This window comes from Marmota marmota, unplaced genomic scaffold (assembly GCF_001458135.2).
Source record: "Marmota marmota marmota unplaced genomic scaffold, marMar, whole genome shotgun sequence".
Lineage (NCBI taxonomy): Eukaryota > Metazoa > Chordata > Mammalia > Rodentia > Sciuridae > Marmota > Marmota marmota.
In genome coordinates this window covers 10,934,974-10,962,287 of record NW_026000005.1, presented here as the reverse complement: position 1 = coordinate 10,962,287, position 27,314 = coordinate 10,934,974, and the positions used below count along the sequence as shown (strand labels likewise).

General features: G+C 35.9%; 2 protein-coding genes across 4 annotated transcripts in view; one reads left to right on the top strand and one right to left on the bottom strand.

Annotated features, from left to right (window-relative positions):
* Positions 1-6,254, top strand: part of Hibch (3-hydroxyisobutyryl-CoA hydrolase) — a 77,095-nt gene extending 70,841 nt beyond the window's left edge. The window contains exons 13-15 of the mRNA XM_048808976.1: positions 133-252; positions 2,954-2,987; positions 5,919-6,254. Coding sequence (XP_048664933.1) covers positions 133-252; positions 2,954-2,987; positions 5,919-6,034 — 270 coding nt within the window. The 3' untranslated portion in view covers positions 6,035-6,254. The remainder of the gene's footprint in view (positions 1-132; positions 253-2,953; positions 2,988-5,918) is intronic.
* Positions 6,255-8,069: 1,815 nt separating this feature from the next.
* Positions 8,070-27,314, bottom strand: CUNH2orf88 (chromosome unknown C2orf88 homolog). Of its 3 annotated transcripts, XM_048808178.1 has the most exons (3): positions 27,247-27,314; positions 12,041-12,160; positions 8,070-11,194 (listed from the first exon to the last, which is right to left on the bottom strand). In XM_048808178.1, the coding sequence occupies exon 3, from the start codon at positions 11,020-11,022 to the stop codon at positions 10,717-10,719; it is 306 nt and encodes a 101-aa protein (XP_048664135.1). In that variant the 5' UTR covers positions 11,023-11,194; positions 12,041-12,160; positions 27,247-27,314; the 3' UTR covers positions 8,070-10,716. The 3 variants fall into 3 exon arrangements, with proteins under 3 accessions (XP_048664135.1, XP_048664136.1, XP_015336638.1); XM_048808179.1 differs by lacking the exon at positions 12,041-12,160 and having other exon boundaries at positions 27,228-27,314; XM_015481152.2 differs by lacking the exon at positions 12,041-12,160.

Below are 27,314 nucleotides of genomic sequence, written 5' to 3'. Positions count from 1 at the left end.
CCTTTGTGAGTCTTTGGCATATGAATTAATGGGCATATTTTAATATGACTTGCATGGAAATTCTTCTGGCTTATTATAGACAATAAAGGAACTATTTGGCTACAACTTACAACTATGTTTTTTCCCCAAAAGGTGATTAATCAAATGTCTCCAACATCTCTAAAGATCACTCTAAGACACCTCATAAAGGGGTCTTCCCAGACCTTGAAGGATGTATTAACTGAGGAATATCGTATGAGTCAAGCATGTATGGTAAGAATTTTTTTTTAAAATATGGTTTTCTAGTTAGGAAAGTAATATATGCTCATTGTGTAGAACATGTAAAATACAGAAAAAGATAAATAAGAAAATCAAAACTGCCTATAAATTTACTCCATGAAAACAAACAGGCCAATTAATTTTAGGGTTGTGGAGGTATTGCTACCCAGATTATCATGAAGCCTTTATGACATAGCAGTTGCATTTGCATGTGTATAAAAAGGCCTCTGACCTCATGTGGAATTCAAAATGAAAACTGTCCATTTCTTAGGCAAGGTCTCTGTCACCTTGGGCAAGGAACATAAATGTTCTAAATCTGAATTCTTTCTCTGCAAAAATGAGGAATATTACTTATAAGCTGATATATGCATAAATGGAAAATATTAGTTTTGTTACATGTTTTAGTTGGTAGATTAACATTGAAAGTACTATTGTAAACATAGACAGCAATCAAAGGCAGTGTGATTATCATGAAATATTTCAGTCAGATTTTTTTTCCATATAATAAACTTTATAAAGGCAGAATTGTCCCTTATGTTCAGAGGGCCCTTAAGTATCATATTATTTAGATTAATATAAACTTATGGTCAAGGGAATATTTAGTTTAATTACAGAAAGAAAGCAGACATGCCTAATGGATTTTAATGTCTTGAAATAGCTATTAAGACATCAAATTTGTTAATCTAATCAGAAATAAAGCTCTTTTTGACCATGTCTTAAAGTTACTTCTTGAGGAGGCAATGGTAGCTAAAGTCTATTGAGTGTAAATACTAAGGAGAAAAAAAAACCAGAAAATAGGATACAGAATACAGAGCCATAGCGGGGGCTAAACTACAGATAGGTTAACCAGAGAATTGCTCTTTGAATGAAGACCCTAAAAGTAGTGAGCCATGTAGATTTCTGGAGGGAGAGCATCCCAGGCAGAGGGAACTGTACATACAAAGCTCTGAGGAGAGTGTACCTCCCTGTGCTAGGAAGAACAAGGAGGCCATGTGGGAGGGAGGGGTAATGTAGTAGTGAGTGAAAAATGAGGTCAGAGGCAATATTGTAGGGAAGGGTCTGGTGGAGCATACAGGAGCTTGAAGCTGTAAGATCTTTGACTTTTGTTCTGATTAAAATGGAAGCCACTAGATGGTTTTTAAGCAGAGGAGTGCCATGATCTTTAATAGAGCTCATCACTCAGGCTGATGCATTAAGCAGTGAGTGATAAGATCATCTAGAAATCAAGAGATCCCAGAACTGAGCCCTAGGGAACCCCCACCATTTTAAGGTGGGGTAGAGAGAGTGCAGTGGCACTGTCAAAGCATCTGGCAGATGAGCTTAGAAGTAAATCACCCTGAAACCATGTGTGATTTTGTCAAATCTTCAGAGTAGTGGTGGAAGAAGAAGTTAGAGTGCAGAAAGTGGAGAGGAAATGAGCAAATGAGATGTGAAAGTAGACACAATATGTGTATACAACCTTTTTTTTTATTATTATTGAAATAGAAATAGGTAGAAGCTAGGACTGTGAGGTTCATTTTGTAACATGGAATGGACTGGAACATGTTTGTAAATTGGGAATGATCCAGTTGAGAAAAATGGTTATATTGATGATACTAATAATAACTTATGAACACTTAGTATGTGTCAGGCCCTACTGGAATATGGATTAAAAGAATCCTGTGATGGGTGTATTGGTATTGCCATTTCATATAAGGAAACTGGGGTTTAGAGAAATTTCTAGGCAAGGTAACATGGTCACTGTGTAGTGGAACTAGGAAGTGACTTGAACTGCATACACTCACCCACTCAGTTATGCAGTTGCACTGGCAATGTAAAATACAGAAAAAGATAAATAAGAAAATAAAAACTGCCTATAAATCTACTCCATGAAAACAAACAGGCAGAGGAGTAGATGACTTTCTCAAGCAGACTTTTTGAGAAGGCAAAGGAGATGTGAACGGGAGTGTAGGGAAGGACTGACCTTGCGAGGAGAATGGTCCCTTTCTCCATAGTCATGAAAAAGAAGGCAGGTTCAGATGGCTGCAGTTGGCTATACATGTTTCAGTGGTGAGAACATAAGAATGTTCATTCATGAGGGCTTCTCTATTTTTAATAAAGTAGGAGGTTAGATCATTAGAGAATACTGTAAGAGGGTTCTCTAGGGGAAGAGGCAGAGAAAGCAATAAACAGTTTAAATTATTATTTTGGGGAACAGGGAAGAGATTGGATAGTTTTCCGTGCCTGTTTGAGAGTTGTGATCATGAATTTTAAACAAAACCACTTACAGTTGTATGATTTTTGTTCAGCTAGATTAAGCTGCTCAAATTCAGACAGAGGTAAGTGGTCGGGTTCTGCTGGTGCAGGGATTTTGCTAGAATAGTATAAAAGAGAGGACGTTTGAGGAAGATGAGGCATTTTCCAGGAAAAGTGACCTATGAATGGACTGGGGGGACTGGACTGTACGAAGAGCAATAGGAAGCCAGTGTAGGGGGAAGAGTTATGGAATCAGGGGACCTGAGGAAGACCAAGAGCATCACAGCAGTGAACAAAGTTTCACAAATAAAATATGGAGATGATGATCAGAAAGTTGTCAGGCTCTAAATGTCATTGGTTTATGGTCATGGGAGAGGGAGGTTGCAGCGGCTGAAAAAGAGACATAACCCAGGATAAGGATGCCTAGAAATCTCCTACATTAACCTCAATTTTCTTTCAGAGAGGTCATGACTTCCATGAAGGCGTTAGAGCTGGTAAGTAACAAATAGCTGTGTTTCCTTCTTAGATATCAGGGAAATAGGATTTGTGAGCATACAATGTTACTTAAAGTTGGTAGTTGTTTTATTAGTGAAAATTAAACTTTTGTAAAAATTGGCAAGTTATGTGTTTTTAAATATACTGGATATAAAGGGAAGTTCAGTCTTGAAACTAATATTGCTCTTAAAGTTCACTTAATTTGGTTACTTCTCCCTAATTTACATACAAGTAGTAATCCTGCTTTTACAGTCACATGGACTGCCTTATGAGCTTGTAGACTCATCCTGCTGCTGACTCCTTGCAAAAGCCCTCAATTCTCCTTCCCTTCTTCCTCTTTTGTTACTGGCCTGGTTAAATTGGGCAGTGGTTGAATCCTACCATCTACTTTCCTTGCCTGTATCTGAGCAGTTAAACATTGCTGGAGAAAAAGCATTTGACGTTATACTTTCCATTTTTACTTCTCACATCTAAAGTCAGCATTTTTAGAAAAAGCAAGTAAAGTGATATTTTTTTCCCAACAAACTTGCCACAGTTCCTTTTATGAATAACCCTCATCTTTCTAAGGAGTTTTTGTTTATTGTATAAAATGAATTTTTTCTCTGCATATATTTTGTACATCTAATTTTCTTATGTTTTTATTAATCATCTTGATATATAGACTCTAGATATACATTTTTATCTGAATAAAAGGTTATGTTCTCTGAACTCAAAGCTTTGGTAAAAACCAGTGACTATTGTAGAATTCTCTTCTTTTCTGGCATGATATAACATTATTAGAAATAAGCACCAAGTACAAATCTGGTTGGAAGACAATGGAGTTGAGTCAGAGCAAATGGCTATGTTTTATAGAAATCAAGTACAATATGCGTTTTCCCCACTAATTCCTTGCCAGTTCTCACTGCATGGGATTAGTGCCTACATCTCTGATTTTAGGAGGACCTGTGTACTACCTTGGATTGTGTTGCTAAAGTAGTCATGATATATTATGATAGCTCTTCTTCAAAAAGGGAGGTATTATTTTTAGATAAATACTTGCAGTTATTTTAAGAAAAAAGTTGGAAGTCAAGCAGTGATATCTAGAGTTCTGATTCATAAAGCAAGTGATTATCAAGCTACTTTTCAAATGAGAGAAGGTGTGTTGCCTCTTCTTTAGCACAGCTTCTTTATTCAGAAAGCAATATTTATTCTGGCTAAAACTATTTCATGTTCTTGCTACAATTTTCTAACTACAAAAATGTGTTAGCAAATTAGAAGAAATGAGTTAGCAAATTAAGAAAAGTTGCAAAAATTCTTACTCTTAACATCTAGAATAAACTTCTATCTAGTTATAGAAGGAAATAAAAATGGGTTATCTTAGTAGAGCTAAGTAGCTACCAAATGGAATTTAAACAGTATCTTAGGAGACCTTCTGAAAAAAACAATTGCCTATATGGCAAGAATTTCTTTCTATCCTAGGCAAAAATTTTTGTTAATTTGAAATAACACCCAGATTTGATTAGTATTCTCTTTTCTTTTGTCCTTCAATGGAACTTCAAGGAGGGTAGGTAGTATTGGTCAGAAGACTCAAAAGTAGGCATCAGAACATCAGTGTTTAACATCACCACTGATCTGATTGCAGAATCCCAGACAGCCATACCTAACAGCCTCCAGCACAAACTGGGAGTGATGGTGCATGCCTGTCTGTAGTCCCAGCTACTCAGAAGGCTGGTTTGAGATCAGCCTGGGCAACACAGACACACCCCATCCTAAAACAAACAAAACAAACCTCCAAAAACAAAAGATTCTAACAAGGCTTCCAGTGTCCACATTTAATTGTATATAAAGCTTCCTTTTCTCCACCTACCAAGAGAAGCTTCTTCCTTGGTTCCCAGACTGCTTCTTTCATTAGCTTAAAAAAATTAGTTTTTTCTAGTCTTTGTAGAGTTTGTATATTTAAATATTTCTATTATTCACCAGAATTATGAACATTTTTTTGAAATACTTTTTCTTTAATTGTAGATGGGCACAGTATATTTATTTTTATGTGGTACTGAGGATCGAACCCAGTGCCTCACGTGTGCCAGTTGAGCGCTCTACTACTGAGCCCCAGCCCCAACCCTAAATATGCACATTTTAAGCATAGTTGAAATATGCTACCCCAACCATAAAATTTAAAAAAAAAAATTTTTTTGTAGATTCACATCTAGTTGTAAGAAATAATGTAGAGATCCTGTATACCCTCTACCCAGTTTCCCAAACGAAAACATGTATAACTGTAATGTGTTGTCACAACCAGGAAGTAAACATGGCTCTTCTTATTTTTTAGGAAGAGGTTATAGATTGCCTCATCCTTACAGTCCTGTGGGGATATTATGTGGCTACACTAAGTGATGACCACACTGAAACAAGAGAAGAACAAGGCTTCATGATAACCTGACAGTGGTCTGATTTTTTTTTTTTTAATTCAGAGCTATCTGAGCTAGTGGATTTAGCAGAATAGCAATGTCCACATTTAATTATGCATAAAGTTCTTTTCTCTCAACCTTAAGGAATTTTCCTCCCAAAACTAAGTGTGGTGGAGGTGAGGTGGCAGATCTGAGTCATTTGCTCTCCCTTGTCTTCCCTTTCAACCATACCAACACTAGTTTTATCTTCTTATTATTTTCTTGAAAGAGGAAAATGAATGTTTATATCACTGAATTAGTTCAGGTGGCTTTATTAAATCTGCAGACATGAAGCTTAGTAGGTGAGAATATACCCACACCAGTCATCAAAGGTATATTGCTGTCCTTCCATATTCTCTGAGGGTTTAATTTAGAAGAAAAATGTACAAAAATATATACTGAAAGGAAACAATGTACTATAGCAAAATATGCCTACTACAAAACAGCTTCTATAAGTAATTAAATAGAAAGAAATATCCTAACATCTATGTCTTCTTTTGCCAGTTTTAGTTGATAAAGACCAGAGTCCAAAATGGAAACCAGCTAATCTAAAAGAAGTTACTGATGAAGATTTGGACAATTATTTTAAATCTCTGGGAAGCAATGATTTGAAATTTTGAGGTGACTGTTACTTTTAAAATTTATTTTGTAGCAGAGGTTGACAACTAAACACAGAAGCCCAGTCTGGCCTGCTGCCTCATTTTATGTAGTCTACAAACTAGAAGTGGTATCTTCAATTTTGAAGGGTTGGGAAAGGAAATAAAAAATTAATATTTCATGACTTCTGAAAATTACATGAAGTTCATGAGTGTCTACAAATAAAGTTTGATTGGAATATCACTGTGTTCATCTGCACGTATCATCCATGGCTGCTTTGATGTGAGTAGTTGCAGCAGAGATTGTATGGCTTGCAAAGCCTAAACTATTCACTCTCTGATCCTTGTCAGAAAAAGCTTACCAACCCCCGTTTTTCTGAGGATGGGACAATTCAAAGATCTCTTGAGATTCTCAAGTTATTATATCTATTTGAAATGGGAAATTTGGCTTTCAGTAAGTAGTGATTTATGTTTTGGCTAAACAAACTTAGGTGTGGATTATAAAAAATAAAGACCCTGATATTTTTTTGAGGATTCTGTGGTAATGCATCATAGAATTTCCTTTATGAGTGTATTTTGCAGTAACTGGGTTACTATAGCATAAGAGTTCCTTTTGTATATATTAGAAATCTTGGTCAAAAAGAAAAAGTTCTCATGAGGTTCTCTCTCCAGTATTTTAACTCAGCTTTGGTCTTCCCTAAAATAATTAGAATATCTTCCCATGGGTGAAAATGAAGGCATTATTTTTTACTTACAATATTTTCTAATTTGGCAGAATAAGGACCCCCAGTCTCTAAGACAGAGATGCTCTACTTTTTATTATTTAAACTTTTGTGTGATAATAGTTAAAAGTAGTTTAAAATATAAGTATCTTCAATAATTGGTACTATTGACAAAATAAGTGTTTTTTAAGGTATGTAAGGCTTTAAAGTTCTAGTTAAGAATAATTTTTAAATTAAAGGTCAGTTTATCATTTATTTGGTAACTTGTTCTAGTTTTTCCTTAATTCCACATCCTTCAGAAACTAAAAAAATTTCAGGTGTGTAAGAACAAAAACATAGAAAGACATCAAAGATTATGGATTATACCCTTCTTATGAGATTTGAAGCCCAGAAGGTATTGCTCAGTTCTTAATCTATTTGACATGGTTTCTTCCAAAAAATTCAGGAACAGATCTGAAATAAAAATGTCATGATATTGGATATTTATATTCATATCTTTAAAGCTTCTAAATTGAACCCAAATGATTCAAGAAATTATTTGTATAAGTGGATTTTTATTCACTTTACACTTGTTAGCAATACAGAAAATGTTGTCTTTTATGTTAAAAAATGTCAAAGTATACAGCATTGAAAAGATTTTCCTTCAATTAAATAAGAACTTATAGCTATGTAATTGCAACTGGACTTTTATTGTATAGTTACCAAAAAAAAAAAAAAAGTTTTCACAAAAGTATTTGGAAAAAAATATACCACTTTATAACTAATTCTTACAGGGAAGAGAATTTGTTAACAAAACTTGGGTTTTGTAAATTAAAGTGCAGGTAGTACTCCTAAAGGCATGGCTTATTTGTTTATGTAAAGACAGGATGAGGGCATTATGATTAAACCAGGAATTTGTTAGAACTTTTCTTTGTTTTGGGAGGTGCTGAGGGTTGAACTCAGGGGCTTGTGCATGCGAGTCATGCTGCTCTACCACTGAGCTACATTCCCAGCCATTTTATTTTCTTTTAAGACAGAATCTCACTAGGTTCCCAGACTAGCTTCAGACTTGAGGTCTTCCTGCCTCAATCTTCCATGTGACTGGAATTATAGGTGTGTAACACCACAGCCAGCAAAATTTTATTTTTACTGTTTCTTGACATTACTTAAATGCGTCTGTAACTTTTGATTTCTACCATGTGTAATGCAAATGTACACTTCCACACCATCTCAGAATACCAATGATTTTTGAGTAGGATGTATGAGTACCATGCTATTTTTATCATACTATAGTATTAAGGCGGTTTGATATAAATTATTCCTTTGGGATTAAGATGATAATCATTTTTGTCGCCTTCAATATGCCTTAAGTGCTGATAACCACAGGCAGTTTGCAACAAACTGATAAAGCAACTCAAAGTGGAGAATTCTAGGTCCAAAGGCATGAAAGTTAACGGTATGTAAGAGACAATTGGGAAAGCAGCAGTGGGGCACATTGTGGGGTTGTGTGACTCTGTAAATAAGGGATTGGTGTGCTTGTTTTCTAATGATCAGCCTCCACAATTGCCACCTGGAGGGTCTTTGTTGTGCTGGTAAGTGTGCATGGGCCCTTACACCACTAATGCTCCAAATATGTCCTTTTCTAGTAGCTAATAATTCTCTCCAGTATTCTACTTTATAGGTCTCCTCCTTTCTCAGTTGCCCTATTTTTTATGAAAAAAATGAAGTAAAGCCCATGTTTCAATATGAATGTATGAAGAAGGCAAAATTTTACCAAAACTGTTCTTGTCATCAAGGCCAAACTCTTACTAATTGTCACATGCACTATAAATTGTTTACTTAGCTATCTTCCCATCTGATTTATCCACTAACTCACTGATTATGTAAGCCCGTGACTCCTTGTTCATGGGTTGACATATAATACAGCAGCTTTTAGATAACTCTTAGATGATATATACATCATACTCTATGGAAATAAAACTCAGGGCAGGGGTGGTGCTCAATGATAAAATTTTACCACCATAGTGCTGAGAGAGGGTGACAACAGAGATCAGACTTCTAGCTAGATATGGATCTTTCGGAGATTCCTATTACCCTCTGGGAAACAGGGGCAGAAGGCAAAGAAGGAACCTGAAGTTAAAATATTTAGTTAGACCCAAACCCCACTAGTCTATGTCCCCTATGTATACTGAAAAATTTAGTGACATAGCTTTGTATGGCTTTGTGTTCTTACCACAATATTATAGTATAGATTTAATTTATATCTTTCCAATAGCAAATGACCTTGCAGCAAAAGCATCCTTAGTAATATATAAAACAGAAAACATCCTCATCTAGGTTTTTGTCTGTGTCATTAGTATAAAATCAAAAAACCTCAAAATTTTCTTCATGAGCTACAAATGTACTTTGTATTTAAAAACTTTTTGTCGGACTACGACTTCAGGTCTTTCTATGAGGAGGATTGGTTGCTTTTCTATTATACAAATTGCAAGATTACAAGTTGAATAATCAGGCATCCCAAAACCACTGAAATTTGGGACATCACTTCATATCCCTTCCTGTGCTCATGTAACTTGAAGAATTCACTGATTCAATTTTTGGTTTCAAAGTATTGCTTTAAGTTAGAGGTGTAGCTTTCTGCCTGCATACAAAGCCAAATATATATTGATCTTGAAGTCACAAGCCTTCTTCTACCTCCTTTAGATTTCAGTGACATTGGTGTATCTTAATAAAAGGATTTTTCTTTCTAATTTAATTAAACTATGTAGCAAATATTAATAGATAATTCTACAGACTCAGTCCCATTTTTCCTAAAAGTTTTGTCTTCTCAGTATCTTCCTCCCCCTCTCCCAAATCATGTTACCATTGATCTTCAGTTATGTAATGTTTTTTTTTTTTTCTCTAAAGTGTGTACGTGATAACAGTAAAAAGAGAAAAAAAGCCTAATTTATGAAAATCGCATAGTGTATGGCTAAAAATGCCCAATGGGCACATATTACTACTAAAAAACAAGTACTGCTTCTTGGAGGAATGTGTTATTTTGTTCTGTAACACAACTGTAAATCCTCATGCATTATTTGGTCCCATGTAAACTGAATGGAGTTGCTCTACTGGTCAGTAAAAGTCTGGGAATAAGTGCCACCTGTACCCACATCTGCATCTCTGAAACAAAGGTTAACACACAATTAATACCAGGTTTTGCTTTCTACCTTACTGACTTGGCTTCTGTTATTTTAAAGATTTACTGGATTGTTGTTTGTAAAAGGAACCTAGGACTTCTTAATACAATGCAATAAACATTAATGTCATGGCTTCTATAAATTATATCTTTAAAGATGGCTTTACACATAGTCTGACTCATTCAATAACAGTTGTAGTTAGGGCCCTGAGGTTCAAGGTGGTAGTTATGCTTTTCATCTACAAAAATATATTAAGAACAGGGTTCAAGGTGGAACTTTTCTACACAGGTTGTATTCTAATCTTAGGTCATAGGTGTTGAGAAGTGGGGATCCTTGACAAATGGTTTTGGCAAACGATCCACAATGAATCACTATGATCTGAGTGCCACTCCCTTGCCAAGGCATTATGGGGAAAAACCTTTTCACATCTGGGCTTTTTTTTTTTTTTTGGTATAAATTAACAGACATGGTTATTTTAAAGAAGTGACTTTAACCATTTAGAACCTGGGATACTTTTAGCATTTTCTTTGGTGGTGCCATTATGCCTCAGGAAGAAAGTGGTGTGACCTCCAGATGATTACTGGGTGCCACAGGACCTCGTTTGGCCCTTGTATAACCAAACTTCAAAAACCAGCAGGTAGAAATTACTGTTAACACAGAACTGCTTAAAACACATTTCATCTTAGGTTTTCCTACACCAGTGACATTATCATAGACAAGTTTCTACATCCAGATGGAGTTATTTGTACTTATATGCACACCAGCGTTTGCTTCTGTTTCATGTATTTAAACTAGCACCAACTATACCCACAGGTCAACAAAGTTGTCATCCTACAGCATCAAGGCCCTCGCTGTCACTCTCAATGTATGGGATGTCATAGTACTTGATGTTATTGCGTGCCCACTGCTGCAGGGCATCATGCAAAATTTCCTGGGATAGATGGTGTGCATATTCAAGCACCACAATGTTGGGCACTGGGGGTTTCTTCACTTCCTCATTGACATGAACTGGAGAAGGCATCCTAGGTAGAAATTCCTGTTCTGGCATAAAGGTTTCTTCATTCTCATCTTGCTTCTCTGGTGCAAATGTGGTAGGAAATGGAAAAGTTTGCTTTGATTTCATGCAGCCCATGTTGTAGAGGTGTTATGACTGAGTGAAGGAGAGCAGCAGCAAGACTACTTCAGCAGCATTTTGGGAAGACAGTGAAGGTCTGTCCACCACAAGATGTGGCCCAGTGCTTTCTCTCGCCAGGCCACTTGGTAATCAGTGCTCCCTTTCACCACTCTTCACTCGTAGTGTTTATCTGTCAAGAGAAGGGAGTTTTCAGTTGTTGATGGATTTTAATTTATTTATTTATAGTAGTGCTGAGGATTGAACCCAGTGCCTCACACATGCTAGGCAAGCGCTCTACCACTGAGCCCCAGCCCCAGCCCCAAGAGAAGGGAGTTTTCATTTTTATTCATAGAATGCAAAATAATGTAAGATTCATTGACATATTGGTACCCTGTAAAAATTCTTTTCACCAATTTGGTCCCTTGGAGGAAATGTGAAGTAACAACAAATAGCTTTATCTTATCAACTGAAGGGAAAAGAAATCAACAAAAATGGCAATTTATAAAACAGGAAAACGTTTTTTCAAGCTTTTGAAAATTTTATAAAACTAAAAATATTTAAACTCATTTATAACAGCAATATAGCTCCTGGATCAAATTCTAGACACCTATTATCAGAATGCAGCCCTGCTCATTTGTTTTATGTATTATTGCTGCTTGATTTCATGCTATGATGGCAGGATTGAATACTTGTGACAGAGTGTGGCCTGCAAAGCCTAAAATATTTATTACCTAGCCCTTTACAGAAAGCATGTGCCAACCTCTGATCTTTCTTTGTCAAGGGAAATAAACATATCAAAGTCTGATTTTGTTGTGAACTTACAAACCTGCATATCTTGGACCGCTATTAGTCAGGCTTTGTTCCCTGGTCAGGTATTCACAACTCAGTGGTCCTTATACTAGGGCCAATCAAACAACACAGGTTAGACACAGCAAAGCCAGTTTTTTTAAATGAATTAAATGTCTCTATGAGATTATATGTAAAGCTTTTTATTTAAAATAGGTGTAAAGGTTTCTCCTAAGTATCCTACCCTTACCTGATGTTTGGACAGTAAGTAGGCAACAATGCTTCTGTACTCTCCAAGTAGGTGCTGTCACTGGATAACTTCTCTTAAGCTAGAACTTCATGATAACTAAAACAACACTGAACAGCTTCACTGTAGAGAGAACCAGACATGTGAGAGCACAGGAAAGTCTCTATGGATGAGGTTAACTGTTCCCAGTTCTTTTTAATTTTAGGACTCAAGACAATTCAGTTGAGTGTTTCTGATACAAGTGATCCCTAAAAGGCAAAAGCTAGCATATGCCTAATTTGCTTTTCTAACTAAGTGTATAAAAAATAACCTTTACCATGTTTATTGCTATATACTTTTTTGGCTTTCTATGAATTCTACCCAATTTTCTCATTATATCTATTCCTGATAAGGATGATATACTGGTAAAGGGTCCTTCTGCTTTTAATTACCTTTAGTTCTATATTATACCCTGCTTCCTGCTCAATTTCAGAGATGTATTTCAATGGGGAAGAAAGAACATGTGTGATATCTGCTTTGTTTACTGGACTGAACTGCTTGAAGAGAACTGTCTTGGTTCTTCATCTCCAGCATGTATCTATTTTGTACTGTGAGGAACAGTTCAGGGACCCAGACATGGTTAACATGAAAAAGTTTACTTAGAAAACGCAATGGGTGTCATAAATAAAAGGCTGTGCGTAGAATCATCAGATTATCCTGTATATTCTAGGATCTTTGGTTTTGTATAAGCAGCTTTTTCTTGCCAATACAGAGTAACTAGTACCAGATTTGCCCTCTCACCTGGACAAAATACAGGTATTTTCAGACAATGAAGAGCAGGTATTTTCAGACAATGAAGGAAAAGCTGCTCAGTACTGTAATTCCTTGAGGAAAGGAGGACACAAGACATTTAATCCCATAATTGAACATCCTAGGGTTTTACTTGGGAGTATCTTCCTTAGAATTATCACAGAGAAGTTGAGCCCAAAGACAGACAGTGTTAATTCTACTGAGCTGAGGAAGCAGAGGTTTGGGTTACTGAAGCATCAAATTTATAAGACAGAGTTTATAAGAACCCTAGGAAAGGCAGAAATTTGCTAAAGGACTCGTCAAGGATAAGGGCTGGGATGTGTATATGTAGGAAAATGATCTGCAGGGCCTAGTAAGAGATCGCCTGCTCTGGGACTTCGGAGTTGAACAGTGATACCAGATGTTCTACAGTACTGGGAATCCTTGGAGTTGGAGAGCACCCAAAGTGGAGAGACCCCATCGAACATTTGAGGCTTTAATTACTGCCCAGGAAATGTGATGCACCTTAGGAATCAGGGGTATACCCTAGGAACAGGGGTTGGCAAAGGTTTTTGTAAAGAGATAGATAGTATATGACAGGCTTGTGAGCTATATTGCTATAATCTGAATATCCTCCCCAATTTATATGCTAAAACCTAATCCTCAAGTGATAGTATTTGGAAGTGGTGTCTCTGGGAATTAATATTAGGGCATCAGTGCCCTTATAAAAGAGGCCCCAGGAGCTTCCTTGCCCTCACTGTGAAGAAAAAAGGCACCATCTGTGAACCAGGAAGCCAGCCTTCAACAGACAAAATCTGAGTATACTTCCCAGTCTCCAGAACTATGAGAAAAAAGTTTGTTGTTTCTAACCACCCAGTCTATGGTATTTTGTTATAGCAGCATGAACAGATCGAGACAAAGTATATCACAAGGACTCATCTCTACTACTGCACAAAAGCAGCCACAGAAATATATAAATGAATGGGTATGCGATAAAACTTCATTTGCAAAAATAGCTAACCATAGACCATGTCAGTAAGTTCAACAGAAATAATCTCACTCTAACAAAGACTAAAAATATTTATAGAAAAATGACATAATACAGACTCCATACAAAGTATTATTTGCGATGTAAATAATTAAATGCAAAAAAGCAGGAAAATGTAACCCACCATCAAAAAAAAAAAGCTGTTAGAAACAGACCCCCAAATGGCCCAGAATTTTTAATTAATAGAGCTTCATAGAACTTACTAGAAACTTTAAAAAGTTAAGTATATAAGTATATTCAAGGACATGAAGGAAAGAAAATAGAAACTCAAAACCTAAAATATACAATATCTGAAGTGAAAAATTCATTGTATGGGCTATTAGATGTTGCAAGAGATTAGTGAAGTTAATAAATAAATGTGTATACACACATATACAGATAATCTGAAAACTGGGGGGGGGGGAGGATTTTAAAACTGAACCGAGCAAAAAAGATAACGCACTAAAAAGATAATGCAAGTATGACCTTAAAGCAGTGGAGAATGAGTATGTTTAACCCAGAAGAAGACAGGAAAGGGGGGAACATTGGAAGAAAATGGAGCAATTAAAAAACAAACAAGATGACTAACTTCCACAAAAAATATACTGTTTGAAAGGGGAATGGACTAAAAATTCCAATTAAAAAGCAGATGTGATCACGTTAGTTAAACAGGATCCAGACCATTCAGATATGGTCAACAGATCCAAGGCCATACATTGAAGAAAGCATAGTCTTATGATCAAATAATGTGAGAACTGAGTATCCACATTAAAGAAATAAAAAACTGGACAGATATTATAGCCTTCACAAAAATTAACTCAAAGTGTTTCCTAGACCAAAATACAAAATGTAAAACTGTAACACTCCTAGAAAACAACATAGGGGAAAACCTATTCCCCTATGTTGTTTTCTAGGAGTGTTACAGTTTTACATATATAACCCAAGGTTATATAATAAGTTTGACTTTGCTAGAATATGAACTCTGCTCTTCATAATATATTGTCAAGAAAATATGAAGACAAGCCACAGACGGAGAAAACATTGTAAAATTATATTTGATAAACAATTGTTATACAGAGTAACCCAACAAGAATATGAACAACCTAATTTAAATTGGGCAAAAGATCTGAGGAAGACATGAAAAATAAACAAGAAAAAAAACATTCACCATCATATGCCACTAGGGAATTGCGAATTAAAACAAAGAGTGATACACTACTACAACCTGTTAGAATGAAGAAAATCCAACACACCAAATGCTAGTGATGATGTGGAACAACAGAGCTCACATTCATTGCTGGTAAGAAGGCAAAAATGGTACAGTCACTTTGGAAGATAGTTCAGCAGTTTCTCACGTAACTAAACATACTCTTACTACATGATCTAGCAATTGCTCTTCTTGGTATTTACCAAAGGAAACTTGTGTCCATCTACATGAAGATTTCTTTATTCAAATTTCTAAAACTTAAGAGCAACCAAGACACCCTTCAGTTGGTGAATGAATAAACTGTGGTGTATCTAGATAATGAAAAATATTCAGCTTTAAAAAGGGATAAATAATTAAGTCATGAAAAGAAGAAACCTTAAATACATATTACAAGGTTTAAAAGGCCACCCTGAAAGAACTACATAATGATTCCAACTATATGAGAAATAAGGCAAAACTACAGACAGTAAAAAGACCGTGAGTTAGGAGGGTGGAATGGATAGATTCAGTGTAGATGATTTCTGGGGCAGAGAAACTATTCTACATGATACTATAATGATGGATACATGCTGTTATATGTTTGTCAAAATACATGAACTCTGCAAAACCAAAAGTGAACCTTAATAAAGTATGACTTAGGGTGAATGTGATGTGTCAATATAGGTTCATCAATTAAATGTACCGCTCTGATGGGGGATGCTAATGGTGTGCACTTGGTGGATACATAAAGTTCAGTTTCTCTGGGGGCCTAAAACTGCTCTTAAAAAAAAAAAATCAGCTTTTGGGGGCTAGGGCTCAGTGATAGAGCGCTTGCCTAGCATGTGTGAGGCACATGGTTCCATCCTCAGAACCACATAAAAATAAATAAAATAAAGACATGCTGTTTATCTACAACTACCAAAAAAATTTTTTTAAAGTCAACTTTAAAAACAAACCATGTGCTCTCTATAAGAGGTGTACTTTAAATATAAATATGTACAGAACTAATAGCTTCAAAATACATGAAGAACTAAAAACTGATAGAATTAAAGTAGAAACCCCAGCACAATTGGATTTAAACATTGCTCAGTCAGCAAATGATAGAGTATCCAAAGAATACAGGTTTGAACATTATGATCCAATGTGAATTAACTGACATTAACTTAACAGTTATATTAACAGTATATCAACAACTAATACATATTCCTATCAAGTGCTTATGGAGCATTCATCAAGACAGACTGAGTACATAATGGTCTCAACAGATTTCAAAGATTTGAAATTTTAGAGTATATTTCCCAACCACCCTAGAATTGAATTAAAAATAAATGATAGTAAAATAGTCAGAAAGGCCCCAAATATTTAAAAATTAACCATTTCAAAATAATTAATGGGGTAAATAAGAAATCACAAGGAAAATTAAAATCATTTCAACTATATAATAGCCACAATATAATGAAGTTTTGAAATGCATCATTAAAACTCAGATGAAAATGTATAGACTTAAATGCTTGAAATAGAAAAGGTTTAAACCAGTTATCTAAGCTTTTACCTTCAGCTAAAAAAAAAAAAAGTAAATTAAACCCAAAGTAAGCATAAGAAAGGAAAGAATTGGGGTGAGAAAAATAATAGAAAATCTAATAGCCCAATAACAAGAGCAGAAGTCAGTGAAGCAATGGAATCAATAGTATTTATTTAAAAATATCAGTAAAATACACAAATCTCTATTCATAAACTGTTCAACAAAAATAAGAGAAGTTGTTATCTAAGATTGTGTAGTGAAAAAGACATTGCTACAGATCCTGTGTACATTAGAAATATAACAAAGAAATAATATGAACAATTTCATGCTAATTCCAAATTGCCAAAACTAGCATAAGAAAAGAAAATTCCATAGCCCAATATCAGTTTAAGAAATTGCATTTGTAATTTAAATCTTTCCCCAAAGGACCTTCTCAAATGGCTATACTAGAATATATAGAATATATATTCTATCAAATATTCAGGAAGAACTAATATCAATCTTACCCAAATTCATTCTATATAAGGCCAAGATGACCCTGTACCCAAACCCAAAGATAGTACAAGAAAACTCAACTTTATGAACCAATATTTCCCATTAACACAGACCCAGGTGTTTTAAGTGACAGATTAAATCTAGTATATATGAAATGGTTAACAAAATGTGAGATTTATACCAGCAAGTCAAGAAATGCAGTCTAATATTGAAAAGTCAAACTTTTCAACATATTAACAAAAAGATCAGATTCTCAACAGAAGCAGAGCACATCTCCAAAAATAACCATTTCATGATAAAAATTCTCAGCTAAGTAGCAATAGGAGGGGTGTCTTTAAACTAACATCAAACAAAAGGAATGACTGAATGCTTTTCCCCTATCATAAAAAGGTAATGCTGTTCATTCTCATTTCTATTTAAAATTCTACTAGCAGTCCTATGAGAAGGAAGTCCTATATAAGAAGGAAGGAGGGAGAAAAGAAATAACTAGCATAAGTGGCGCTGGAAGAAAAAGAAAACTGCAGAGGACATGATTGTATATATAAAAAATCTTACAGATTATTTCCCCTTAAATTACTAAGATTAATGGGCAATTTCATCAAGGTCTGAAGATGTAAAATTTATATATATAAAAAATTAGCTATATTTCTATCTGCTTAGTATTTATTTGAAAGATAAAATTAATGCCATTGCAATAGTCTAAAAATATGATCACAGGCATAAATTTAACAAAGCATATGAAGAAAACTATACTGCATATTGTGTATGTTGGATACGAAAAATAATATTTTTTTTTTACCAAGGAAAAGTAAAGAATGTAAATAGGCAAATACTGTTTGTGATCTGGAAAACTTAATATTGTTAAGATATCAGTTCTCCCCCCCAAATTAATGTATATATTCAATGCAATTCCAGCACACCTTTTTGTGGATATTGACAGACTGATTCTCAAATCCTATCAAAATTCCTGCAAAATTTGCTCTACATATAGACATACTAATGCTAAACTGTATATGTAAATACAAAGAAAAGTATAAAAGTTGAGACAATTTTGAGAAAGAACAAAGTTAGAGGAGCCATATTATCTACTTTTAAGAATGACTATAAAGCTTCAGAAATCAAGACAATGTTACACTAATAAAAGGCTAGACACAAATCTGTGGAATAGAACAGAGTCAAGAAATAGGCCGGACACAGTGGCACATGCCTCTAATCCCAGCAGGTTGGGAGGCTGAGGCAGAAGGATCACGAGTTCAAAGCCAGCCTCAACAAAAGCGAAGCACTAAGCAACTCAGTGAGACCCTGTCTCTAAATAAAATACAGAATCGGGCTGGGGATCTAGCTCAGTGGTCAAGTGCCCAATTCAATCTCCTGTACTCCCCAATCCCCAAAAATAAATAGACCTACACAAATACAGTCAATTGATTTTTGACAATTGTGTAAAATTAATACAAAAAAGATAATCTTTACAATAAATGAAATGATTAGACATTTGTATATCCCCAACCCCTGCCAAAAAAAAAAAAAGTCTACCTCTACCTTGTGCAGTCATCCATTGCATCTATAGGAGATTGGTTCCAGGACCCCCTGAGTATACCAAAATCCTCAAGCCCCTTATATAAAAATGATAATATTTATTACATACATCCTCTCATATACTCTAAATCATCACTAGGTTACTTGTAATACTTAATACAAATGTAAGTGCTATGTAAATACTGTATTGTTTTGGGAATAATGATAAGAAAAAACTTGCATTTGTTCATCACAGTTGCAAATTTTCTTGCAAATATCTGAAAATCTATGGACATGACACTTGCAGATACATATGCTGACTATATAGTTCAGACTATATAGTCTAAGCCACAACTCCAGCCCCAAAATTTTCAGTTTTGATGTAGTCCTGTTTATCAATGTTTTCTTTCATGGTTCATACTTTTGGTGCTCCATCTAGAAACTGTAGGGCTAGCTGTAGGACTGGGAGTGGTGGCACACACCTGTGATCCCAGTGGATCAAGAGGCTGAAGCAGGAGGATCCCAAGCCTCGGCAACTTAGCAAGGCCCTAAGAAACTTAGCAAGATACTGACTCACTGAAAAATAAAAAAGGGCTGGGGATATGGCTCAGTGGCTAAGCACCTGAGTTCAATCTCTGGTACCTAAATAAATAAATAAATAAATGTAGGGATCATTAAATTAAGTGTAAGATGTAAAACTGTAAGATTTAAGAGAAAAAAAAATGTGATCTTGGGTTAGACAGTTTCTAGACAGAACACTAAAAGTATGAACCATCAAAGAAAACATTGATAAACAGGACTACGTCAAAACTGAAAACTTTTGGCTGGGGTTGTAGCTCAGTGGTAGAGCACTTCCCTAGCATGTGTGAGGCACTGGGTTTGATCCTCAGCACCACATATAAATAAATAAAATAAAGGTCCATTGACAACTAATATATATATATATATATATATATATATATATATATATATATATATGTTTTAAAAAACTGAAAACTTTTGCTCTGAAGACAAATGCAGTTTAGAAAATGAAAAGGCCAGCAAATATTTAAAAAGTTTGCAAATCTATTCTAACAAATGACTTGAATCTAGACTATATAAATACTGAAACTCAACAGCAAGAAAACAACCAGGTTTTTAAAATGAACAAAAGATGTAGATGAACATTTCACCCAAGACCAACTACGGATGGCAAGTAACATGAAAGATGCTTAATATCAGGATGCTAATAATCAAATAGTTAAGCCATAAGGGAAATGCAAATTAAAGCCACGATAAGATGCCACCTAATAGAATAGGTAAAGTAAAACATGTATAATACCAAGCATACTGAGTACCAGTACAACTGGAACTCACACATTGCTGGTAGGAATGCAAAATGGCATGGCCACTCTTGAAAACAGTTTGCCAGTTTCATATTATAAAGTTCAAACAACCATTTACCATATGGCCCAGCAATCTCACTTGAGAGAGATAAAAATCAGTGTTTGTATAAAACTTTTGTACAAATGTCTGTCACGGCTTTATTGCCAAAAGGTGGAAGCAATAAAGACAGTGGCACACATCAATATAAGTCTTAAAGGCATGCTAACTGGAGAGGTCAGTCTTGGTAGGTTACTTACTGTATGATTCTATGTATAGGACATTCTGGGGAAGACACACCTCTAGGTACAGACATCAGATCTAGGCCCAGCAGGGGCTAGGGTAGATTGCAACTACAGAGGCAGCAGGAAGTAGCTTTTGAGGGGTAAAGGAACTGCTTTTTCCCAACTGTGATGGTGGTTATAACAAATCTACACATGTACTAAAACTCTTAGATTTGTTCACCAAAGTTACTTTTACTGTATATACATTTTAAAAGGTATTTTCCAAAACCACAATAGTATTCACACTAAGATTGCTAAAACTGAAAAACCTAGAGTGCTTCATGTTGGTGAATATGGAATGCATTTATTGCTGGGGGGTGTATCTACTTTTAATAACTATTTGGCTGTTTCTTAACAAAATTATCCATGCTCTTTAACCTGTGAACCAGCCATTTCATTTCTAGGTATTTGTCTAAGACAAATGGAATATGTCTGTATATCAGTGTTCATGGCATCTTTATACACAAATAGTCAAAGCTTGAAATGATCCAGATTTCCCTCAGTAGGTAGATGGATGAACAAATTAGGGCTATCCTTAAAATGGAATGCTACTTGACAGTTACTAGAGAATGAATTATTGACATATGCCACAACATGGATGAGTCTCAGAAACACATCAAGCTGGTACAAAAGACTGATTATATTTCTACGAATTGCAAGATTGGACGACACTAACTGCATGAAGAGAAATGACAGTAGTGGTTTCCTTTGGGTGAGAGGTAGTAGGGCCTACCTGAAAGGGGGAATGAAAGAACTTTCTGGGTGATAGAAATGTTCTATATTTTGATTGGGCAACTGATTACATGGGTGTATACATTTGTTAAAACTTACCAAATGATAATACCCTTGACATCTGTTATTTCATTGTAATTTTTATTTTAATAAAATGTAGGATCAATTTTTGAGAACATTCTGGGATACCCAAATCCAGGGGATTGATATATATTTATACCTCAAAAAGACTGTTTGCTTGAATTGGTCATACCAAGTGTTAAAATCTGTCTGAAGTTCCAGTTCTTAAAGTGATTGGGCAGAATCCAGAGCACAGACCAACTCATGGTGCCATATGCCTCTAAGACAAGGCCTGTTGTTTCCTTCCCACTGGCCTAAATCCATCCCAAAACTCAGCAGAGATATTCTGGTAGGAGTCTACTCTTACCTCCAGTTACCAGTATAATGGTTTTTTCACTTCCTTTGGGAACATTATTGCTTTGGTTTAAAATGATGGCAATAAAAGAGAAACCAATTTGAAAATCGGATTTGAAAGTCCTTTATCCTAAACAGTGCTGTTCCTGAACTTGCAGCTAAAGAGTGTGGGCATGGGGTGGGGTAGAGTGGGGAGAGGAATATAGAATCTCATACAAAGAACTAGATTAGTAAGGTCCGTAAGATTTGACCCATTACTAGGTTCTTTAGTTGGATCACATTTCTGGATTGTTTATAAGGCATAGTACCTACATAGTAAAATGCATTGTCAACCTTCAGCTAATTTTGCTATAATGCAAAAAGGATAGAAGACTACTGTTCTTCAGTTTTTCACCACTTTAGTGTACTAATTTATGTTTGCCATCTCTAACTAATAGATGAAATAGGCAAATATGTCTGTTTCTATGACAAGCAATTCCATTAGCTTGTGACTGAGGCAGTTGTTTAAATTCGTTAAAAACACACCTTGGTTCCTTAAGAAACAGAACTGAGTTTCAAACAGCATGTTTGTCATTATTCTCTGATAATGGGTACTAAGGGTATATTTTCTTTCTTGAAGGGGTTCATGAAAATTGGACATTAAATGGAGGACTCTGTACTGGGAATATTGAGAATCACTGGCTTGGGGACTATAAATTCACAACAGGGTCAAATAGATATGGACTCAATTTAAATTTAATGTTCTTTTTCACCAAAAATGCAAAAGCTAGAAAATATGCATATGATTTCAATCAATTTGGAGGTCACCAAAAGAACATCACAGTAAAGTCTTTGGAAATCAAGTAGCTGGTTTCCTCCTCTGGCTTATTGGGCACATGCTGTGTGCAGCTGCTCACCCACAGGCAGTCTCTGTGAGATAGCTCTTCATGTGTCACACTTGGGGCTAAAGAACCCAAGTGGAGGGGGAGAGAAAATAACATGGTTAAGTGAAAGGACAATGTTTGAGATAAACCTAAGTGGAGGTTGGGTGTATGGTTTTATATGTTTTGAGCTGGGCTCCACCTCAGATGGTCATAAAAATTGAGATCCAATGTATACAGTATCTAGAACTCCCTAGGAACAGAGAAGGTTTTCCATGTTGTTTGCCTTCCTTGTCTCTCAAGATTGTCCCCTAAACCTACTAACATCAAATTATAGTGCTTTGTTTATATTTTAAGATTATAATTAAGGAAGGAAATATAATCTAAGAATGCCAACAGTCATTCTGAGATCAGAATCAGGTGATACATGTCCTAAATCAGGGGTGAATACTTCGTCTCACTTAGCAGGTTCTCCAGGTGGAGAAAAGAACCAAGCCGGCATTTCTCTCAGACTCTCTGGGCTTTACTCTGCGTACCATATGGCTTTACCTGACCACTCCTATTTATGATGACAAATATTGAACTTAAACTGTAGCAGTTCCCACAGTATTGTAATATTAATCCTTGCAGGAAAATGAAAAGTAGCTCCTGACCAACTTGTTAGGAAAATCTGATCTAAGCCAGGCACAGTAGCTCATGCCTGTAATCCCAGTGGCTCTGGAGCCTAAGGCAGGAGGATCACAAGTTCAAAGACAGCCTTAGCAATTTAGAGAGGCCCTGTCTCAAAATAAAAAAATAAAAAGGACTGGGGATGTGGCTCTGAATTCAATCTGTTACAAAAAGAAAAAAGGAAATCTGATCTAGTACCTTTGCACACATTTTGTCCATTAAGATGGTTAAGATGGTGCATAAGTCCCATATTCTTACCATCTCCTTGAGTCATATTTCTTTTGTGAACTCCTGTGCATACATACATAATTAAATCTGTGTTTTAATCATACTCTCCAGCTTTTATCAGTTTGATTCATAGGCCTGAGTCACTCAACCAAGCAGAGTAGAAGAGGTTTTTTTTTTTTTTCCTCCACTATAAATTAAATTGTAGTCTTTATGTTATGTAGTGAAACCAATTCAAATACTTCAGAACAGTAGGAGGCATAAATAATAGAAGAGTGTTAAGTGCCATGCACTAAATTAAATTTCAGACAGCAGTGTGTTTAATTTTGAACACCAAGAAGAACCCACTCTGATGTGGAGACATGCGAGAGCATAGTATTCAAAGACACTTGGACTCTTGGTCAAAGACCCAAGAATTCAGAAAATTTTGCTATTTAAAATTTAATAATTTCTTTATGATGCATATAATACTATACTTTTTTCCTAGGGAGTTATTACAATTTTTATGCCCATGGCTGATGGTTCGGTATTTCAGGGGAGGAAAGTTACAGTTAATTTAAACATGTTTAAAAAATTCTTTTACCACTGGATTTCTCATTAATCCAAGGAAATGTCCTCTCGAATCAACCTAATCCTGCCACACTCAGGCTCATTTCCTCCTTCTAGCCCTTTCTTAAGCTGAAACACCACCTCCCCCTTATCTCCACCCAGCACCTTTCCCTTCTTCCCTACTTAAACCAAAGTAGCAAGCTTCAAAGATATGGACACCCCCATCTCCTCCATGCAAACTTCCTAGAATTCTACTAGCCTTTCTTAGAATCCTCTTCTTGAACTGGTGTCTAGACCAATTACTTTATAAATATTGTCTTCCCAAATGAGATTAAATATTCCTCACAAGTAGGAGTTGCTTTTTCTTATTTTGCACAGAACAGTTCTCTACATTAAGGCACTTAATGAATACTTATTACTGTTTGGCCATTTATCAAATATCCATGAGCATGCAGTGTGTGAGACACTGGGAATAAAACACTCGACTTCACACAGCTCTACCTTTCCCAGAGTGCTCACATGGAAAAGCCATAAACTTGCAATAATGTTTGGACCAGTGTTTTGTGTGGCTAGTGCAACGTTTAAAGTGCTCTGAATTAGGATTCCTCTGAGCTGGGCATTTCACTCTCTAGTCACAGGCCTCTGTTGCACCCTTGTGCACATTACCAATCCAGCTTCACTAATTTGCTACCTTCAGCCCCTTGTGAAACACTCCTAAGGAATAAATTAATTCTTAAAATACAAGGCTCTTCCCATATTAGATGATTAGAGTTATTTATCAAAACTTTAAACATCATAGGACCCTGAGTGGTTTTCTCTACCACCAATTTGGTCCATATTGTTCATTGTACTCTTGCTATGGAAAACAGGCCCCCATTAAAGAATTCTCAAATCCAAAGGCAGATGGTATATTAGTTAATTAGAGAAAGAAAACAGAACTGTTTAGCAGCTGTTTTGCTGCTTTAAAAGCAAATGAGCTTCAAACTGAAAAAGATAGAAACCTCATTAAGTGAGAACTAAGGTGCAAGCAGAAGCAGCCACTTTAAAGCCAACAGGTGACTTCTAGTGACTCATTTCCAAGGTTGCAAGAGAATCTGCAGGTGTGAGCACAAGGATACAGCTAACCTGGAGAAGGAAGGTGGTCTCCAGAGGCTGGAGTCACACACACAACCTCTCATCCCAAGTGTTTTTATTTTGTAATACTCAGAATTGAAGAAAAGAGAATTCCTAAGCATTATATGCCAGTAGTCTGACATCAATCTCTGGCAAACTCCAAGACTTAATGATAAATAGGCAATACTTTTTTTGGGGGGGGGATGGAGATTAGAGATATCCAAGAATTAGCAGTTCACTAAAAATCATTTTAAAACTAACATCATTAAGTCTTTGTTATAGATTAGGGAATACCCAAGGTCTTTATTGTTAGCAAGACATTTGATTAAAATTTTTCTCATGATATCTTTATGGACAAGACCAGTCTGTGGACTAGAACAGTTTATGAACTATAACTGACTGACTTATTAAAATAAGTCAAAATGCTGAGTTCAGCTGATTCATTAATTTCAACAATATCTACTACTTAGAAGCAACTATATCTCCAACCAGTACTATATTTGGCACTTTCAGTATGCTGAATTTTCACAACCACTCTGAAAGGCAAATGTTACTAACTTCATTTTACTGATATGGAAAAGAAGCTTCTCAAGGATATCAATCTAGTAGATTTCAGGAACAAACTCCAAAACCAGGTTCCAAAAATCCAGGGCCATTTCTACTATGCTGTAGGCTTCTAGATGAGCCACCTTCATAGCAATATGTTATCAGTGACTTGAATGTCTGCTGAATAAACTCACTGAATGTCCAGAATTAATATGATGAATGTCACAACCATGGCTAAAAATATCTAACAGAGTGGAGATTGGAGAGAGTTTCAAAGTAATATAAGCCAACAGAACAAAAATTTCAGATTTGAGAAATGTTCAATTGCACAGTTTAAAAATTAATAAAGCCTACCTTAATAGCCAAGTGTGGAGGTTCGGTTTTAAGTCAACTTTGGAGTATTTATTTGAAGATGGGAATTCATTATACTCTGAATAATGACTTATTTACTTCATTGTGGTCTAAGGATCTTTAGCACAAGAAGGGTCTTAGGTAAGGAAGGAAACAATGATCATCTATTAAAGATAACATTTTCTGACTTCTTGGCACCTAATCTACATCTTTAATTTCATCTTCACAACCATCCTCTGGGCAGATGGAGTGTATTACCATTCCCATTTAGCAGATAATAGATCCAAGACCCAGAGATCTGAAAGGCTGTCAAATAGACAAAAATCTTAATTTAGACCTTTTATTTCCTAACTATTTTTGGTCATGGACCCTTTTCAGATTCTAGGTGAAAATTTTAGATCTTTGCAAAAAAAAATAAAAAGGCCTTCAAATAATTTCAAAAGTTGGAAGATTATTGGCAAAAGTCAGACTAATGAAAAACAAGTCCAAGTAAGCAGTTGTTGGGTGTAAACAAGGTCTTGCTAATACTAACCTTCAGGAGAGATACCTCAAATTATATTTAACTCCCTGGCACTGAAGTGGAGTGTGGCTGGTCTGTCAGGAATGCTGCAAAAGGGAGATTAAAATGGACTGGAGGATGGTCTATGATTTTAAAGTATCCTTTTGCTGTAAGATTGTGGGCCTAAGTAATTTTGCTTGATGGCAAAGTTAAAAACTCAAGTTACTATTTTTCCAGACCATTCTGCCATACCTAAACAATGTAATTTCCCATTTATATATGATAGCTAGATCAGGTAATAGAAAGCAATTTCAACCAAAGGAAAAAAAGGATTATCCAAGTGTTCATCTTGGTTTGATTTATACTTTGTCATAACGAAATAGATTCCGTATTCCTATGAATTCTTATTTAACAATCTCTCTAAGAGAAACATTATATACATCAAATCCCCAAAAGATGGAGTCTTTGATATGAGTATTACTAGCTTATAATTTTATGTTAAACTACTTCCATAAAGAATGGGGAGAGGAGTGTCAGAACAGAGACAAGGGAAGCAACTCCCATTGCCCTGCTTTGCTCCTCGGTTCCTTTGCTCATGGCTGAAGATCTAACCAGTTTACCGGCTTGCTTTCTCATTGGCATTATTTCTTCTCTAGAGTCAGCCTCTCACAGCTCCTAAGAGCACAAGAGCTAAGACTTTGCTCATCATATGCCACTCAGAGCACAAGCCTGACAGCTTGACATACGAAAAAAATTTGACGGACAAACCTTTTACCCGAAAATCTTCACTCTTCAGGTGGGAAGGAAGGTGAAACTGTAGCTCATAAAGAAATACCTCTAATTGAGGGCTTAGAACAAGATGAAAGGGGTGGGGGCTAACTCTCCGCAGTTCGGGAACTGAGATGTGAAGCTCAATCCAACACAGTTGGCCGAGAAATATCTGATTTAATTAAAGCCTCCTGTAACTCATGGGTTTCTGCTATTGAAAAAGCAATAGGGTACAGCTGACAGACTGTACACAGACTGTACACTGAGCACAGACCGACAGACACGCGCGCGCCCCGGGGACCCACCTCCCAGATGTTCACTTACACCACACATCACCAGGGCAGCTGCGCGGCCATCGCAGGTGTGCACCGCCCTGGGGACCCTGGAGGCAT